The sequence below is a fragment of the Alosa pseudoharengus genome, unplaced genomic scaffold (assembly GCF_046254945.1).
Source record: "Alosa pseudoharengus isolate Yale_2024_CS ecotype anadromous, Long Island Sound unplaced genomic scaffold, YU_APseudo_1.1 YU_APseudo_1.1_scf_7, whole genome shotgun sequence".
Taxonomy (NCBI): Eukaryota; Metazoa; Chordata; class Actinopteri; order Clupeiformes; family Clupeidae; genus Alosa; species Alosa pseudoharengus.
The window spans coordinates 30,598,934-30,619,289 of NW_027468859.1; the positions used below are offsets into that span (position 1 = coordinate 30,598,934).

Consider the following 20,356-nt stretch of genomic DNA (forward strand, 5'->3'; position numbering starts at 1 on the left):
TCCCGGCCTGCCCACAGATTATATACACACACACATACACACACACATACACGCACGCACACATACATACAGCCCCCACCCACCCACACACACACACCCACACACACACACACACACATACACACGTACAGTACAGCCCCCGGCCTGCCCACAGATTACAGGCGTCCTCCTATTTCATTTCTCCAGCTCTCTTATCATATGTGGTTTATCAGCTAGAGGGAGATTTGATATACAGCGTGGCCCCGGGGTGACACTGGGACAGGGACACACTTAGCCTACATTCAGCCGCTTCACAGTGCACAGACGTGCAGCACAGCACAGCACAGCACAGCACAACACAACACAGCACAGCACAGCACAACACAACACAACACAACACAACACAGCACAACACAACACAACACAACACAGCACAGCACAGCGCAGCACAACACAACACAGCACAATACAGCACACACAATACAGCACAGCACAGCACAGCACAGCACAATACAGCACACCACACACAATACAGCACACACAATACAGCACAATACAGCACACCGCACACAATACAGCACAGCACAGCACAGCACAGCACAGCACAGCACAGCACAGCACACACAATACAGCACAACACAACACAATTCAGCACAACACAGCACAACACAGCACAATACAGCACAGCACAACACAGCACAATACAGCACAGCACAACACAGCACAATACAGCACAGCACAGCACAACACAGCACAATACAGCACAGCACAATACAGCACAGCACAGCACAGCACAACACAACACAACACAACACAATACAGCACAGCACAGCACAGCACAGCACAATACAGCACAACACAACACAATACAGCACAACACAGCACAATACAGCACAATACAGCACAGCACAACACAGCACAACACAGCACAATACAGCACAATACAGCACAGCACAGCACAGCACAGCACATCTATACATCAAAAAGCTTTAGAAAAATGATTGTATTTGCCAGTAGTCATGTTTTACCCTACAAGGCACAGAGCTGATGGCTAAAAATATTACTTAATTAAATCATTTCACTTTTCAATGAACAGCTTTCTCCATTTTTCAGTATTGCTAGATTCATTTTGATCCTGCACCCATCTTAGTAGACACTGTGATGTATGTGCTACATTATATACAGCTCTGGGAAAAAATGAAGAGACCACTGCACATTTTTCTGATGTCATCCTACGGTTGCTGACTGACATTTGAATCTTTTAAAGGTAAACTATGCAGTATTGGCAATTTCCTTACTGTTTTCTCGGTTTTTGCTTCTTTTTCACTGGCTCTGTCATGACGAATGTCTGAGAAACTCCATCGCTACCTTTTTCTAGCCTGGCGTGTATGTGTATTTGAATGCAGTAAAGCAATTCGTTACACTCGTTATACAGTAATTCCTGACACCGAGGCCTTCGGCCCCATGGCCCACAGTTGCAAGGGTGGTTTTTCCGCTCACAGGCACTAGGGGGAAGCGAGACGGCCACAATTCAACCCGAAAAAAGTCATATAACCATCCCAATGACTCTGAAGCTGTTAAATGAAGGTTAATTAAGCTTAAAAAGTTGCATATTAAGCTAAAAAACATGCATAGTGGGCCTTTAATGAATCTAATTTTTTGCATTGGTCTCTTAATTTTTTCTGCACTCATCTTAGTGGACACTGTTATGTATGTGCTACATTATATATATATTTATTTATATATATAATATATATATATATATAAATACTCTTTTCTGATTATATATAATGTATAGATATAATAATTTTCTCAGCAGCTGGCCACATGGCCCTCTCTCCTATAATCGCCGCACAGGCAGTGTGTGCCTTGGGGTGACGGTGGCACGAGCACAGGCTTAATATTAAAAATGCATATTCCCTTGCATTGCCTGTGATCGCCCGTGAGTGCTGAGCAGGGCCCTGTACCTAATGCTACAGGAGCGGCCATTTTGAATGGCCATGTGCTGTCATCCTTGAGGAGGGAGCATGCCCAGTGCCTCTGGTCTGCAAGGGGCAGAACGGACTGGGGCTAGTTCCCTGGTGGTGAGTGTGTGTGTGTGTGGACTGGGACTAGTTCCCTCTGTGGTGTGTGTGTGTGTGTGTGTCTGTGGACTGGGACGAGTCCCCTCTGTGGTGTGTGTGCGTGTGTGTGTGTGTGTGTGTGTGTGTGTGTGTGGAGCAGATATTCAGGAATGTCTGTTGAGGAAAGGTCAAGAGGCACTGCACTGCAGGGATGATGAGCTGCATAAGCACTTAATCTTTTAGAAGAGAGAGAGGAGAAAGAAAGTGAGAAAGAGCACATACACACACACCCATGAGAGCTGGTCCAGTGTCAATGCTCCCTCTCTTTCCCCCTCATTCCCACTTCCTGTCTCTGATCCTCCTCTCTGTTTCTCCTTCCTGTCAATCAGACCGCTGCTCAGGGCTCTTCTGGACTCCTCTGATCTGTCTTTAACACAGTCGGCCAGAACGAGAGAACACAGACCAGAGAGACAGACAGACAGAACAGAATGAGAGAACACAGACCAGAGAGACAGACAGACAGAACAGAAAGAAAGCATGACAGAGATGAAAGAGAAAGAGAGACAGATAGAGAGACAGATAAATAAGAGAAGAGAAAGAGAAAGAGAAAGAGAGACAGATAAAAAAGAGAAGAGAAAGGAGAGGCCTTGGCCAGCTGTCTCTGGGGCTGATGCCGGTTCAGGTTCTCCAAGGTCACAAACCAGCAAGCCTACAGAGGATTCCCTCTGATTGACAGCAGCAGCAGCCAATCACACATACAGTTCCCGCCCCTAAATCAGGCTCCTGTCAAAGCTCATTGGTCAGTGTAGCTGCCCGCTGCCTGCAGGGGTGGGGGAGGGGGTAAAGTGGTGTCAAGTCAGCTGGGATCAGATCACAAAGCATTGTGGCACATGATGTGCATGCAAGCCAACACACACACACACACACACACACACACACACACACACAGAAACACACACACACACACAAAAAGCTGTTATTACATATCATGTAATAACACTATAACGACCAACTATGAAATCTGAAGCTCTAATTATTTATATGACTTGTATCAAACACAGCAAAGGTTTTTGCTGTCACGTGCAATCGTGCATACACATACGCATACGTACACACACACACACACAAGCATGCACACACATGCACTCACACACTCACTTATACACACACACAGACACACACATTCACAAGTTAATATTTCCAAAGTAATTAGTGATACATAATTACTCGTTAATACGCATTAAGCATTGCAAGAAGCAGCCACCACCAGATCAGGGCTGATCTGCAACAGAATTAACTCCAATCGGCCAACTGCTTATCCTGTTCAGCCTGGCTACAGGCCATGAGTCTGTGAATTGCACAGAGCTGAACATATGACACTATGTCTACGCGCCACATGCAACATACCACACGCCACATACAGCAACGCAGTACACATGCACAATTGCCACACCAGGGGCTTTCATCCACAGCCACGATATAGTAGATTGCAGACTTCACTTCTTAGTGTCAAACGCATGACGTTGGTGTGTTAGCAGCTACAGTAGTGCTACCAAGAGGTACTGCTACTAGTCCAGCTTCTATCCAAGGCCACACACAGTACAGAGTAGATATACATTCTCCTCAGCACGTGTGTTTCTGGGTACCAAATGCATGACAGTGGTGTCATTAGCAGCTAGTGCTAGCAGGCTCTGGATAGCCTCCAGCAGGTTTGCTACCGTCACACTAGCGTGTCAAGAATGTTGAGGAATGAATCCATCGAATGGGTCCTTTGAATGTTGTGTGGAGTTTTAGAATCTTGTGTGGAAGTAACACTGATGATTAATCTGGAAACAATCACAAACCACATCACAGACCGAGCTGTGTGGCACACCAGCGAGACTGTGATGAAAAAAAACACAGACAAAACAATTTGCCACACCAGCAAGAGAATGTACCGAAAAGAAGAAGCAGAAAGTTTGCCATCATTTGAATGGTCTAGAGTGAACCACCTCCAACAAAACCAAGTCTGAATGGCTGAAACAATCAAGTTTCTACCACAAGCCGTCATTATGGGATAATCTTGGGACACACTGTACTGTACGCAAGTTACTCTGCTCACATAAATGAACACAAGTGTGCTGACAGACCGCAGGCAGATCAGAGAAATGTGTCTACGAGGAGAAGAAGAAGAAGAAGAAGAAGAAGAAGAAGAAAGAAGAAGAAGGTGAAGAAGGAGAGAGAGAAAAAGAAGATAAAGAAGGAGAAGAAGAAAGAAGAGAGAGAAAAGAGACAGTCTTACCCATACTCATCCAGCTCGTTCATGGCCTGCTCCGAGTCCCAGGGGAGAGGAACAGTGGACAGGAGGAGAGGACAGGAGAGGAGAGATGGGAGAGAGGGGAGAAACAGACTGATCCCTGATCAGATGGTATTGGAGGAAGGGAGAGAGAGAAGGAGAGAGAGAGAGGGAGGGAGGGAGGGAGGGAGAGAGAGTAGAAATGAAGTGACGCTGTTCCTGGCGAAAGGAGACACACACCACGACGCACACACTCTCTCGTGACCGCTTACCTGTCACTCAGGGAGACCAGGGCAGAGGGAGAGGGAGAGAGAGAGAGAGAAAAGAGAGGAGAGAGGGAGTGGAGGAGGAAAGGGACTGGGAGACAGGGATAGAGTAAGGACTACAGAAAGGGGGAGAGATGAATCGATAAAGAGGGAAAGAAAGAGAAAAAATGTATAGAAAGAGAGAGAGGGAGAGAAAGAGAGTGGGAGGGAAAGGGAGAGAGAGAGGGAGAGAGAAAGACAGAGAGAGAGAGATAGAGGGAGAGGGAGAAAGGTGGAGTCACATGACTTCTCAAGTCTCCTTAACTCAGCCACTACAGCTCATCCTCTAACAGGATTGGACGACCCATGACAAATGACACACGACAGAGGCGACCACACACACACACACACACACACACACACACACACACACACACACACACACACACACACACACATACCATCACATGCACACACACCATATATGCAAACATGAGTATGCAGACATACACATAGGTGCACACACACATGCTCCCCAAGCGCCGCTGTTGATGCAGGCAGCTCACTGCGCCGGGATTAGTGTGTGCTTCACCTCACTGTGTGTTCACTGTGTGCTGAGTGTGTTTCACTAATTTACGGATTGGGATAAATGCAGAGACCAAATTTCCCTCACGGTATCAAAAGAGTATATATACTTATACTTATACACATACAAGCACACATACTGTATACACACACACACACACAAATAGGAGCACAGACACACACACACACACACACACACACACACACACACACACACAGACAAGCGCACACGCACTCCCCCCCACACACACACACACACACATGATGCAGATCGGTGCACACCAGCAGAGAGACTGTCATGCCTGGCCTACATTTCAGACACAAACACACACATCTACCCTTATATACATAATGCACACAGACACCAGGATCCACATGGCACACAAACACACATTCACATACAGTGAACACACACACACACACACACTGCCAGGAGCTGATTCATGTAATTACCTCACACACCTCAGAGGAGCTGATATAAGGGTGTCTACAATAGTATAAGAGTGTGTGTGTGCTGTGTGTGTGTGTTTGAGTTAGCATCCACAATAGTGTAAGAATGTGTGTGTGTGTGTGTGTGTTTGAGCTAGCATCCACAATAGTGTAAGAATGTGTGTGTGTGTGTGTGTATGTGTGTGTGGGCTAGCATCCACAATAGTGTAAGAGTGTGTGTGTTTGTGTGTGTGTTGAATTCAGTGGTGCCTGCCTGTCTGCTCTAGTACTCCCACTAGTTCTGTCTGCTGGTTTCATTGCCGGGGTGCTCCAGATCTGCATGGAATATTTATATATATGTGTGTATGTGTGTGTGTGCGTGCGTGCGTGGAATATTTATATATATGTGTGTATGTGTGTGTGTGCGTGCGTGGAATATTTATATGTGTGTATGACCTGTGCATGTAAACTACCCACCTACCATTATTGCTGACCATTTCTATTAAACTGAGACTATGTGTGTGTGACTGTGACTTTGTCTGTGTGTGTGTGTGTGTGTGTGTGTGTGTGTGTGTGTGTGTGTGTGTGTGTGTGTGTGTGTGTGTGTGTGTGTGTGTGTGTGTGTGTGTGTGTCTGTCTGTGTGTGTGTATGTGCCTGTGCATGACAGGTCTCTTACTGTCATCCATTACAAATCAGCCTGACTACCAAATACCAGATGATCCGAATGCTCTGTGCTGAAGGACACCCAAACTCCCACACACACACTGAGCCTGCACAAAGCCACATAATTCCTTCACAAGACCTTGATCGGAGCCAGATCAGAACCAGAGGAAGGCCAGATCAGAACCTAAACTAGGCCAAATCAGGGCCAGACCAATGCCAGATCAGGGTCAAAATAAGAGATACACTTCCAGTCCTGAGTTATGCAGCTCCCCCTACAGTTAGTGACCTGGACCTGCAGTGGCAGTCACCTTCCCCATCCCTTTCACAGCCACTGCCCTCTCACATCACATGGTACAGGTCTGGAAAAACACTCCTTATCCTCCTCATTCATCCCTTTCTCTCTCTCTCTCTTCCTATTCTCCCCTGTATCTGATTGGCCGTTTCATGTCTTTGACCTTTGGTGACCTGTCTGGTGTGTGGTGTGTGTGTATGTGTAAGCCCAGGGCAAGCTTCCGATTGACTAACGAAAACTTTCCATTCAACATTCAATAAAATGACTCCATTCTCTTACAACGACACACACCTAGACAGACACACAGACATACACACACACACACACACACACAAGCTCTGCCACACACATCACTTTACAGCAATCTGTAGAACACTGACTGGTCCCTGAAAGCTTCTGATGTCTTTAAAATATCAACTACAGCTGATCATCTGACACACAATGACTAAGACAACAATGACCTAACAAATGACAGCAGTTGTAAAAGTGTGGGGCGGGCCCTGCTTGTGGGGAATAGAGACAGGTGGGGCGTGACCAACAGGAGGAAATTAGTCTTTTTTGTGCCGAGAAGAGAGAAAGATTGCGAGAGAGAGAGAGAGAGAGAGAGAGAGAGATGGCCAGGCTTACATCACCAGCACAGCTCCACATGTGGGCTGGTCAGCACCAGCGTGAGACTACACTGCCCTGTCCAGTCAGAACTGAGAGAAAGTGGAATAGAACTTTATGTCCAATATTCCAATATATGGTTTAATGTTCTGCATTATGTCCAATATTCCAATCAAAATTACCATCAGAACAGAGACAGAAAATCAAACAGAATAGAACTGAACACCTAGCGTGGTTTAACCAAATGCTAGCTTCCTCAGCAGGTGCCGATCAGACAGACTCGCCAATCGGCTGTGGCGCAGCAGGCTACAGCGCTCGCACCATATACGGGTCCGAGTGCCCACGGGGACCCAGGTTCAAATCCGACCTGCAGTCATTTCCCGATCCCACCCCATCTCTCTCTCTCCCACTTGCTTCCTGTCACTCTCCACTGTCCTATCCAAATAAAGGCAAAAAAGCCCAAAAAATATACTTAAAAAAAACCCCCAACAAATTTAAAAGAGAGCCCTTTACGTCACCAGCAGTGCAGAGAGATGAAAATGGATATGGATTAACCATAGACACAGACAGAATGGATTAAACAAGCAACTTCTATTCTTTTTTCTTTTTTTCAGCGAAGGGTACAGTCTATGTTGGCACATGAACTGAAAAACAATCAGACTAAATAAATAAAGAGTGCAGAGCGGATCAGACTAACCCAGTACTGTCAATCTGGAGCGCCGCCTCCCAGCGCAGACTCGAACGCTTTAGATATTCAAACGGTAAAATATGCGACGGATCACAAGACTACCACACAAACACTTTGAAGTGATGTTTCAAATGAAATGCTTCTCAGTTTGGCTTATTTCCTGCCCCCAGTCTGTGGGCCTGGAGTATACGGAGGGTAATTCAAATTCTGCAAATTGCTTTAGAACTTTCAAATCTGAATGTTTTTGTGTTTACATTCCAAGCTGTCTGATTTTCAATCAATTGTTTGATTGTTTGATTGTTTGATTGCAAACTTTCCCCCTGGTCCAGCGCCAATGATTGTTCGTTGAGAACAACCCCCTCAGACCGTCTGTGTGTGTTCACAGATAGTCATAGGAGCTTTGGATAAACGTGTCTGTCTGCCAAATGAATAGTCACATAGATAGTCATAGTAGTTTTCTATAAACGCGTCTGTCTGTCTGCCAAATGAATAGTCACATAGATAGTCATAGTAGTTTTGTATAAACGCGTCTGTCTGTCTGTCTGTCTGTCTGTCTGTCTGTCTGCCAAATGAATACATGTAAATGAAGCTAAAAGCATAAAAAAACCCATTTGCAGTTGTGACCAGCAAGTCCAGCTCTGGTCCAGGCATGGTCCATTATTGGCTGCTATTTCGCTAGCTTTCTGTGTTTACTGGTCAGTGGTTGAGTTAGTGACTAGCTAATGAATGTCCATGTCGGTTCTAGTCCCATTCGAATCCCTCACAGAATCAGGTCAAACATATGGAAAATTGGAAAGCCACACAGCAAAGTTAGCAGGTCAATGGCAGGACATGGCCCAGTAAATCTTTACCATTGTGCACTGAATGTATGGGGCCAAATGTCAGGCGTGCTGGCCGCAACATCTGAATCTCTGTGCATGGCTAGTATCCACTTTGTCCACTACTGCAGGGAAAATGTTGTTATTGATCAGCGTACAGACCAAAATAAAGGTCATTTTAACCAATGCTCTCTGCCATCTCGACCTCTCTAGGTGCGCGCACACACACACACCATACACACTCTCTCTCTCTCTCACACTCACACACACACACACACACACACATACACGCACACACACATACACACACACACACACACACACACACACACACACATATATGCACACACACACAGAAATGCCATTAACTCAGACTATGTCACAAACCCTGCACATACACGGCCCACTAACACACCCTAGTGTCCAGCTGTTCTTTTCTGGAGCAGACATGTCTCAGCCCAGCTCCATGGCTATGTGGTCCTAAGGGCTCGGCCACATTAAAGGCAAAATGCAGGGAGAATGTTTTCAAATTAAGAGCCCCTTAATACATATAAAGAGCTTTTGCACAGGAGCACATTTCCAAATGAATTACTCATTGGTATATAATAAGGGTTTTTTGCATGGTTTCAGAGGGAAAGGGGGGATGTAAACATAAAATTATTTGAAGTATGATGTGTTTTACGTTGTGGCCAGAATGTGGTTAAGCTTCGATGACAGAGGCCCAGACAGCCCTGCGTCCACATGCTGAGCAGATGGCATGGGTTTGGGCCACAGAAAGAGCTTAGCACCACAGCCAGGTGAGTGAGTACCCACACCGCCAGCCATGGCCCAGGCACCAGCTCAGGCAGACTAGGAGCCTGGATTGGGGGTGAAGTGTTGGAGGAGGAGGGGCCTGCAGTCAGAGTTGGCACGCTGTGGCTCTGACCTTGGGTGTGTGTGTGTGTGTGTGTGTGTGTGTGTGTGTATGTGTGTGTGTGTGTGAGACAAAACTGGCCACTGCCTACTGGCTGCACTGCCAGCTCCCAAAGGTAAAACACACACGCGTCACCACACACACACAACACCCCAGCGGGCAGCGAGAGAGGACCTGGTAACACTACTGCCAGCTCCTGTTAGCCTCAGTCCAGCTGGCTTCAGGGCAGACAGGCCGGACCTATGCTAGATCCAGGCCAGATCAGAGCCAGACCCAAGCCTCAGTCGGCTCCAATCTCACATCAAACCTCATCACACAAAATCCTGGGGGGGTGTCGAACGGGATAGGACCTGCTCGCTGCACAGGCAGCCTCAGCCCAACCTGCTGGGGGTCCACAATTTATACCTCTGCACCCTCCTATGTAGGCTCCAAAAGCATACCACACTTAAAACTACACACCACACTAGCAGGAAACCCATCCATCAATCAGCCCCACTCTGACACCAAACCTCACCACAAACACAACAGCTGTCCAGAGATCTGCTCCCAGACAGATAGCCCCCGTTATGGCCTCAGTCCAACTCTACTGGAGGACCTGCTCCCAGACAGACAGCCCCCATTATGGCCTCAGTCCAACTCTACTGGAGGACCTGCTCCCAGACAGATAGCCCCTGTTATAGCCTCAGTCCAACTCTACTGGGGCCCAGGTCAGGGTCCTGATCCACACCCTGCTCGACTCCTATCTAGGGTCCGAAAGCACACCGTCCCTAAGCACATGACACACCGGCGGGCGACCTAGTGTGGGAGAACCTGCTAGAAGGACTGGCAGCCCCCAACAGGCCCAGTTCAACTAGTTGGGGCCCAGACCCATCCCTAACTCAGCTCGTACGGAGGGTGCAAAGCCCCATCCCTAACTCAGCTCGTATGGAGGGTGCAAAGCCCCATCCCTAACTCAGCTTGTATGGAGGATCCAAAGCCCCATCCCTAACTCAGCTCGTATGGAGGGTGCAAAGCCCCATCCCTAACTCAGCTCGTATGGAGGATCCAAAGCCCCATCCCTAACTCAGCTCGTATGGAGGGTGCAAAGCCCCATCCCTAACTCAGCTCGCTTCACCACTTACCAGCCCAGCCGGCAGCCTAGTGTGAGAACGAACCTGCGATCAAAACCTCCAGTCTCTGGTTGCATTAGTCCAACCTGCTTTCAGCGCCTGTCTGGGTGGCCCAGAGCACAGCTAGCCATCACCACACACCGGGGGTGGAAATGAATCCATCTTTAACATGTGGACATCTAGCCTACTGACAAATAAGTATAGTATAAGTATATATACTGTTTTGATCCTGTGAGGGAAATTTGGTCTCTGCATTTATCCCAATCCGTGAATTAGTGAAACACACACAGCACACAGTGTACACACAGTGAGGTGAAGCACACACTAATTCCTGCCCAGTGAGCTGCCTGCATCAACAGCAGCGCTCAGGGAGCAGTGAGGGGTTAGGTGCCTTGCTCAAGGGCACTTCAGCCGTGCCTACTGGTCGGGGTTCGAACCAGCAACCCTCCGGTTACAGGTCCAAAGTGCTAACCAGTAGGCCACGGCTGCCCTAAATAAATGGTAAAGTTCACCAGCCACTCAATAGTAACTCATTATTTGGTGTCTGAAATCTACCAACCACTGGTGCTAATCTCCACCCCTGCCACACATCTCACAGGCTACTGCTGACCTCTCTCTTTCTCCGATGCAACACCAAAACTCACCAAACAGCACACCAGCCAGGGGCCTGGTGAGAGAGTGTAGCGGCTAAATGCACTTCAGCCGCTCCTACTGGTCGGGGTTCGAACTGGCAACCCTCCGTTCGCAAGTCCAAAGCGCTAACCAGTAGGCCACGGCTGCCCCACCAAGTAGTGTAGTGGCTAAGGAGCTGCGCTACCTAGTGTGACCCAGAGGGTGGAGGTAGTGTAGTGGCTAAGGAGCTGGGCTACCTAGTGTGACCCAGAGGGTGATAGCAGTGTAGTAGTTAAGGAGCTGTGCTACCTAGCGTGACCCAGAGGGTGGTGGTGGTGTAGGGGCTAAGGAGCTGTGCTACCTAGCGTGACCCAGAGGGTGGTGGTGGTGTAGGGGCTAAGGAGCTGTGCTACCTACATGTAGCATGACCCAGAGCTGTGCTACCTAGCGTGACCCAGAGCTGTGCTACCTAGCGTGACCCAGAGGGTGGTGGTAGTGTAGTGGCTAAGGAGCTGTGCTACCTAGCGTGACCCAGAGGGTGGTGGTGGTGTAGGGGCTAAGGAGCTGTGCTACCTACATGTAGCGTGACCCAGAGCTGTGCTACCTAGCGTGACCCAGAGGGTGGTGGTAGTGTAGTCGTTAAGGAGCTGTGCTACCTAGCGTGACCCAGAGGGTGATAGCAGTGTAGTCGTTAAGGAGCTGTGCTACCTAGCGTGACCCAGAGGGTGGTGGTAGTGTAGTGGCTAAGGAGCTGTGCTACCTAGCGTGACCCAGAGGGTGATAGCAGTGTAGTCGTTACGGAGCTGTGCTACCTAGCGTGACCCAGAGGGTGGTGGTAGTGTAGTCGTTAAGGAGCTGTGCTACCTAGCGTGACCCAGAGGGTGGTGGTAGTGTAGTGGCTAAGGAGCTGTGCTACCTAGCGTGACCCAGAGGGTGATAGCAGTGTAGTCGTTAAGGAGCTGTGCTACCTAGCGTGACCCAGAGGGTGATAGCAGTGTAGTCGTTAAGGAGCTGTGCTACCTAGCGTGACCCAGAGGGTGGTGGTGATGGTGTAGTGGCTAAGGAGCTGTGCTAGCATGTAGTAGCCAGATGCGATCCAGGGAGACTAGTCCTTGTAAACATTGACACGTAGGTCGCTTTAGATGACCCAACGCCAGCTAGCTCTCACAGAGGCGGGTGGCCTGGCCTGGCGAGACAGGACCTGTGGCCAGAGGCACCGCTGCCCAGTGCCAGCACGAACTTCAGAATAGCAGGACCCAAACAACACCAGCCACAACAAAGGCTAATTGATTGGTTAATTGATCGTGTGTTTAAATACTGTACTTAATTTAACTTCTATAAAAAATGTGCTATACGTACTCTGAAGTGTCTGGTTGTCTGGAAGAATCATTGCAATAACGTGTTTGATTTGAAACCACCCAAGAACCACACTAGAACCAGATTAACTCCTGAGGCAGGTGTTGTGTAGACACAGAATGACATCGTCATCCAGAGCAACGTTTCGGTGAGGGGCCACTGGCAGTAGATAGATAGATAGATAGATAGATAGATAGATACCCAGGGGAAATTCAAGGTCTCAGTAGTATACAGACAACACACACACATTCACTAACAGCAGAAAAAGTAATTAAAAGTATATAAAATAAAAACACAACTAAGCAATAAGGACAGTAGAAGATAAAGAATATACTAAATATACTAAAATACAAATTATACTAACTAACACTTAATCTAAATCAATTTTAAAAACAGTATCCACATAGTGGTGATTAATCAATCAAGAGGCGCTTGCAATGACTGAGGCAGGGACTGAGCCTGTGATTCTCTGTGCACAGTAAGGTAAGGTAAGGTGCTCTGTGTGAGTGAGTGTCATGGTGATAGTGCAAATGAGTAAAAAAAAAAACACACAACCCACAGGCTGGTAAATGAGATATATTGCAGACACTGTACAGTATATTGCAAATCTATGTAAATTCATTCACCAGTTGTGCTGTATAGGCGCAGAAACACACTGCCATCCTAGACAACATGTAGGCTCGTTTCCATTGCCAATAAAAACACACTGTGTTACGCCACACAACCTACACATTGGCAAACACGATCACAGTATCCAAGCATATTGGAGCCTCTATTGGCAATTCCATGCAAATTCGGTTACAGGTCATATTGCGTAGGCACACTAGAATTACTGTACCCTCGGCGACAGAAGGGTTGCCGACGAATACAGAGCACTGACACGGACCTCCTCTATAAAAACACACTGAATGACACCACCACATTGCCACAGGCTATTGCCATTATAAAAAACAACATGATGCCAATTGAACTACTTTTGGGCATTTCCATGCAAACACATTTCATGACCAACTATAACACTGATAAGACGTAATGTACCAATAAAATCACATGTAAATGAGAACTAATTCAGTTGTCTGTGTGGACTAGACAATGCCAGACACTGCAGAAAGCCATCAGTCCTGTGTCCATGTACAGTAGTTCCTCTAAGACATCTGGACTTTATCTAAGACTTTAAAAACGTCCAGTGAATACAACATGTCCCTCACCCGTGACTAATAAATGTGTCCGTAATAACATCCTCCACATGAATCCTAGAGAGAGCTACGCCCCTAAAGCAGACGTAATCTACATGACAGCGTGGAGCGTACTGTAACTGCTTCTCCAGGTGATGACTGTGTAGTGCTGACACTGGCATTTCAGTGATGCGTGACAGAGAGAGGACTCAAGAGTTATGAGAATGAGGCACCTCCGAAAACACCATAAACTAATCTGTAGTTCCTTATCCATAGATCTACAATATTCCCTGTCACAAAAAACAATAGAAATACGGAAAGCTAAAAAAAAACAGCAGACCAGACGGCCTGTTAGATTTAAAGTAGCAACAGTAGCATCTGCAGTTGAGATAAACAGAAGAGAAGATAAGCAATACTTTATCTCCTCTTCCTAAAGGCAATGTGACGGTCACAACTGCACTGTCCTGAAAAATATATTGGCTAAGTCACATCAGTTATAAGCCACATCACTGTGTCAAAGAGGGATGACTTCTATAGTTTGATGGCCATTGGGAGGAATGACCCTCTGTGTCTCTCAGAGGAACATTAGAGGTGATGTTTAGGACGCTCGTCAGCTTGTGAAGCATCCTCCTCTCTGCTGTAGCCTACCATAGCAATACACACTTTCACCAGTAGAGGCAGTGCACTGCTATTAGACAGCAAGGTTTGTGCATAGCTGTTACCTTGCAGTGTTCCCTAGCCTACTCCCTGAGGGTCAGAGGTAGGAAATGGCTGTCTGCGTAATGGCTGGGTCTGTCTTCTCTCTGGTGTAGTAGACATGGCCTATGGCTATTGCCAACTCGGGTTATCTGATCTAATGGTGTGACAGAGACACACAATGTAAAACACTGTCTGATAAAGTAAAAAGTATAGCATATCGGCTGTTTTAAAATGATCATGTACACGGGCCTTTCTAGCCTAGCCTACATTCTAGGCCTACGCCTCGTTCTACCATTCAACATAAACAGCGGCTATGAGACACCTAGGCTACTGATGCAGTCGAGCTAATGCAATTTTGTGGTTAAACAATACCCTAATTGAATATCGTTTACTGTAGTTAAAAGCCCTATTACAATGCCTCACCGCTAATTGGCCTGTGCGTAATTCTTAATTATGTTATGCCAAATTCCCGAGAGACAGAATCAATAGCGATCCTACTGAAGTTCATCACCATGTTCCACATGCCACACGTGTAGTCTGGTTTCTATGGCAACAGCTCCACTCGGAAGACCCCTCCTTCCATGATGACACATCACAGCGCGAGCGCACAGGCAGAATGGGAGGCATTGGCGTTTTATACCCATTCTCTGCTCGCTTCCATGAAACACTCGCATCCATGCCCTTGCCCTTGCCGCCTAGCCTACCACGGGGCACACTGGGGCTCCACATCCAATGCAGTCTCACACCACCACACCTTTATGATATCGGAGATCACTGGAAGAAACACCAGAGCACATAAATGATGCGTCTTTTCAATCTCAACCTGAAATACGCCACATAGGCTACAACAATATAAACACACGCTGTTTCACCTTCTTGGTCGACATTATGAATGAAAATAATACATGTTAATATGCTGTTTTCAGTTCATCACACAATAAACCATGAAATTTGATAAAACGGGGCTTGGGTGCGTACAGCACTAGCGTCTTTCATTGTGCGTTAATAACGCGTTGTCTCGAGCGCATGCTTTTGCTTACCTCATGTCTCTTTTTGCTCCACTCTTATGACAAATGGCAAATTATGGCGACGGACCCTTCGTCCTCTTCTCTTCCGAGCCCTCAGCACAGTTCGCTGTTACATATAACAAAATATCCAAAGCTGTTTAGCCTACTCTAATATCAATGTACGCCAATGCTACAGTAGCCTTTGAAGCCTGCCGGAGATGTAATGATGCTGAGGAGCCGTCGCGAGGGGCTGAACTGAGGGGAAACGAAATCCTTACTCTTTCTCTTGTATGACCGAATCACTCTCCTATCTCTCTTGAACGGACTTTAGTCTTCTCAGTTCCATTTCAGGACGTTTTTGACCGCTGTCCGCCTAGAAACGCTGATCTGTGTGGCTGTCAGCAGCTCACGGGTTGCCATCTTTCCCCCATCCACCGCTGGGAACACGGTAGAGTGTGTATGTGTGAGAGAGAGAGAGAGAGAGAGAGAGAGAGAGAGAGAGAGAGAGAGAGAGGGGAGGGGGGGGGGGGGGGGAGAGAGGTCTGCTAAAATATTCATCACTGACTCACCGTGTTCCTTCTGCCCAGTGGCGCCCTCAAGCCGGGGCTGAAGCTACTGTAAAATGTTAAATTAGCCTACAACACTTTATGCTCTCCTTAGCCGGCACATGGAGCGTTTAAAATCACCATCGTTTTGTCTCAGAGAACATGGCTCAGGCAAAATGAAAGGTGCTGTTGCTCTTCATTCTAACCGATATAAAACGCTTTAATTTAGCTTCAGCCCAATGCTTACAAAGTATGCTACAATCTGTCATCTAGTTCACAATAGGCTATATTACAAGAAATGTTTTTATTATTAGGCCTATTATTATTATAAGTATTATTATTATAATTATTATTATATTAAATAATTCAAAAACAAATATCGTTTACTCAGAAAAAATAATTAGAAATAAACCCATGCTTCTAAAAAATAATTATGATAATCATAATTAATTCATCAAAATCATAAAAACATTGAACAGCCTACCTGATTTAACACATAATGTCACTTAAAACTTTGTATTAAAATAAATGTAGTGTATCTGTATTACTCATAAAGAACACCGAACTCGTGTCCAGGTATTTAAACAATTCCCTGAGGTCTGGCTACTTCGACTTTTGGACACCATGTGGCGACATTACGCTAACTAACGGCAGTGGTTTCCCATGGCTATCTGACATTCTTTTGTGTTGACTCTGACAGTGAGGGAAAAGTTGAAGAATATGCTAGGCCTACTACAAAATGTGATATTCATTTGAATATCAAATGAATGTCAAAATGTGGGAAGTGTAAACTTCAAATTCAACCAAAACTAATTAATCTGCAATCTGTATTTCCATTTCATAGCTCTATCTTTTGTCAGCCTCAGTCTAATAAACTTTAAACTGATATGACACAAAAACAAACACATAAATCCATCACTTTTATATGCTTTATTTTCCTTCAACAGACAATGGACCACTGAATACCCAGTCCCCAACCCATGCAGTCACCACCACCACCCCCCCACCCCCCCCCGACCTGTGTGTGAGGCAATTGAGGGCCATTCAAACCAAGAACGATAACTATAGAAAATAACTATAATAATGATATGAGCCTAAATCGGGCTGTGATGTTGGCACTGACAAACGATAAGGAAAGTCTTTCCTCATGTTGATGAATGTGATGTCTAAAATGTGATGGATAGATTCAATTTGGCTGTCAGCTTTTTATCGTTCTCAAAATCACTCTGAAAGTGATCCTCAACAATATCATTCTTCATGCCGTTAGTGTTATAGTTTATGTGTGAGGCCTTGTCTTTCATATTTTTTTGCCTTGATTGTTATAGTTATGGCTCCTGGTGTGAACAGCCCGCAACTCTGGAGGTGGTCTGGGCCACGTGTGTGCTGCATTCCTCTCAGACAGAGATGGTCCCAATGACAGTAAAAAAAAAAAACATGGACAAGAAGTGAAGCCACAGGGAGGAACTAAAAAATGGCAGAAAAATGGAGATTTAATCAAATATGGCTGATTCTGGGTGGACCTGCCTGGCAATTTGTTTGAGTTTACTACACTACGCACGCTCTGGCTCCTAAAAACTTACTGATGCGCTCCAAATTTGCCAACATCGCAGCTCGATTTGGGCTTTATTTCTTCATAACATACGTGCATGACGCCACACTGTCCACATTTTGTTTCCCCCAGTCATGTGTTCCAGGCTGAGCTAGTACCTATCAGAGGTGGTGTGGGCTGGGCTGGTGCTCCCATCAGTAGCAGATCTGGAAGTATTGGCTGGGCAACTTGATGGGGCTCTTATAAGCAGGGACGTCCAATGGGGAGATGGAGGTGACGCTCTGACAGGAGGACCTCTGAAGAGGCAAGACGAAGGCAGCTGGCGGCTGACGTGAGGATGCCAGCGGCAGCGGTTTGGTCCTATCACTTGCACCCGTCACTCTGGAGGGAGGGCTCTTGGGAGGAGGAGACTGCGCGTGATTGGAGGAGACTGACGTGGGCGTGGTGTCTTCAGTTGACCCAGTCCTTTTTGACAGGCGGCTCAGATAGATCTGCATAGTCACTAAGTGAAGAGGGGAAATGGTGTGGGGGGGGGAGTAGGAGGAGGAGGAGAAGGAGGGATGAAGGAACAGTTGTGTGTGAGGGAAACAGGAAACACACACACACACACACACAATCAAGCTAAGATAATATACAATATGACAAATATGACAGGGCAAAATATTGTGATATGGTCCAACACCATATACACGGATACATTATTATCACAGTGCACTCCGTGATGTGATGAAGATACAACACAATATGACACCATCATATCATTATCATATGGGATTCAGTATTATCTGACAGTACATACAAAACAATATGACACCATGCCATTATCTGATACATACAACACATCTATTGTCTGCTGGAGAGTGGAACTTTGACCTCAATATACAATATAAATCACACACACACATACCCTACATGCTGTTGGACCAGAGGTGTGAAATCACTCTGTAAAAAAGTGTGTGTCTGCAATCTTTACATTTTTAAAGAGGAAAGGTTTTGATGAAGAGGTCTAAAATAGCTCGAGGGTGTAGGCGTGTGAATAAACTCAGACAACCATCAAAGCCTGAGAATAAAAAACAGGGCTCTCTGAAGATCTTTGCATGGTTCTGTGATGATTTAAGCTTCACAGAAACACCTCCCTCCCTCTCCTACACACACACACACACACACACACACACACACACACGCATACAGACTGAAGTAACCAGAGAAATCTTGAAATAAAAACTTTCATCACCTAGCCAACAGAACAGACGATGGGCGGTGATGGTGTTGACTCCAGTTAGACACACACACACACACACACACACACACACACACACAGAATTCCAATAATGTCTGCATGTCTACGTATGTAAAGGCAGTACAAAGCACACAACACCCCACCCCCCCCCCCCCCACACACACACACACACACACACACAGGAAGCACTTAACATTGGATACTGTTTTCAAAGTTCAGTCAGACTGTTCTTTTTTTGGCACTTTCATCAATGGCTTATCCAACAGTGACAGACGGTGCCTGTGTGTGTGTGTGTGTGTGTGTGTGTGTGTGTGTGTGTGTGTGTGTGTGTGTGTGAGACAGCTGAAAAAGATATATCTAATTTTTATGTGTGAATCATCATCAGTAGTTCTGCTCTCTATTGTTTAAAGTCTTGGTTATAATGGTTCGGGAAAACCCCCCAATAAACCACTAAAACAGTTCAAAAGTATCAGACAAAAATGATCTATTAAATTGGACTTCGCTCATAATAACTGTACATGAAATACATTAATTTACACCAACAGCCAGTTACTTGTATATATTTATGTTTAAGCGTGTGTGTATTTGTGTGATTGTGTTTGCATTCATGTGCAGACTATGTGTTTATGTTTGTGTGTGTGTGTGTGTGTGTGTGTGTGTGTGTGTGTGTGTGTGTGTGTGTGTGTGTGCATGTGCATGTGTGCATGTTTCTCTGTGTGTGTGCGTATGTGCGTGTGTGTGTGTATGTGTGTGTGTGTGTGTGTGTGTGTGTGTGTGTGTGTGTGTGTGTGTGTGTGTGTGTGTGTGCATGTGCACATGTTTCTCTGTGTGTGTGTGTGTGTGTACGTGTAATGAAACAGAGGGTAGATAGAGGGTTGGTAGCAGGCCTACCTTTGCAGTGGGTGACCCGACGAGTCCCTAAACACCCAAAACAAATAGACAGGAGTCCATGAGATTACATTCCTCTGTATACATCCAGCTTATAACAAAGGTAAAGGAGTCTATGAGATCACATTCCTCTATATACATCCAGCTTATAACAAAGGTAAAGGAGTCTATGAGATCACATTCCTCTATATACATCCAGCTTATAACAAAGGTTATAATTCATTGCATCACATCACGTCCAGATATTAAAAAGGCTATACATCATTGTACGACATGAGGACTGTAAGTACATACTGCTCAAGATGACCGTAGCTGCCTGTGCTGCAGAGTATGCTGTGTAATGCTGTGTAATGTAAGATGCAGAGTATGCTGTGTAATGTTCATAACTCACCTGCCACACTGGCCCCCGGTTTCCTATGGAGAGAGACACAAGCACATCCAGTGAGTGTTATCAGAGAAACATGCATACGCATTGTTATAACAGAAACACACTCCAGTGGTTATATGTCAGATATGTGCTATATATGTGTACTTATGTGTGCATAATTATATTATATTATATTATATTATATTATATTATTTTATATTATGTTATGTTATGTTATGTTATGTTATATTA

At 45.9% G+C, this 20,356-nt stretch overlaps 1 protein-coding gene across 1 annotated transcript in view; it reads right to left on the reverse strand.

The window, feature by feature from the left end:
- evlb (Enah/Vasp-like b) overlaps positions 1 to 15,928 on the reverse strand; it is a 77,126-nt gene extending 61,198 nt beyond the window's left edge. The window contains exon 1 of the mRNA XM_076273337.1: positions 15,549 to 15,928. Within this exon, the coding sequence (XP_076129452.1) occupies positions 15,549 to 15,553 (5 nt within the window). The 5' untranslated portion in view covers positions 15,554 to 15,928. The remainder of the gene's footprint in view (positions 1 to 15,548) is intronic.
- Between the last annotated feature and the right edge of the window lie 4,428 nt (positions 15,929 to 20,356).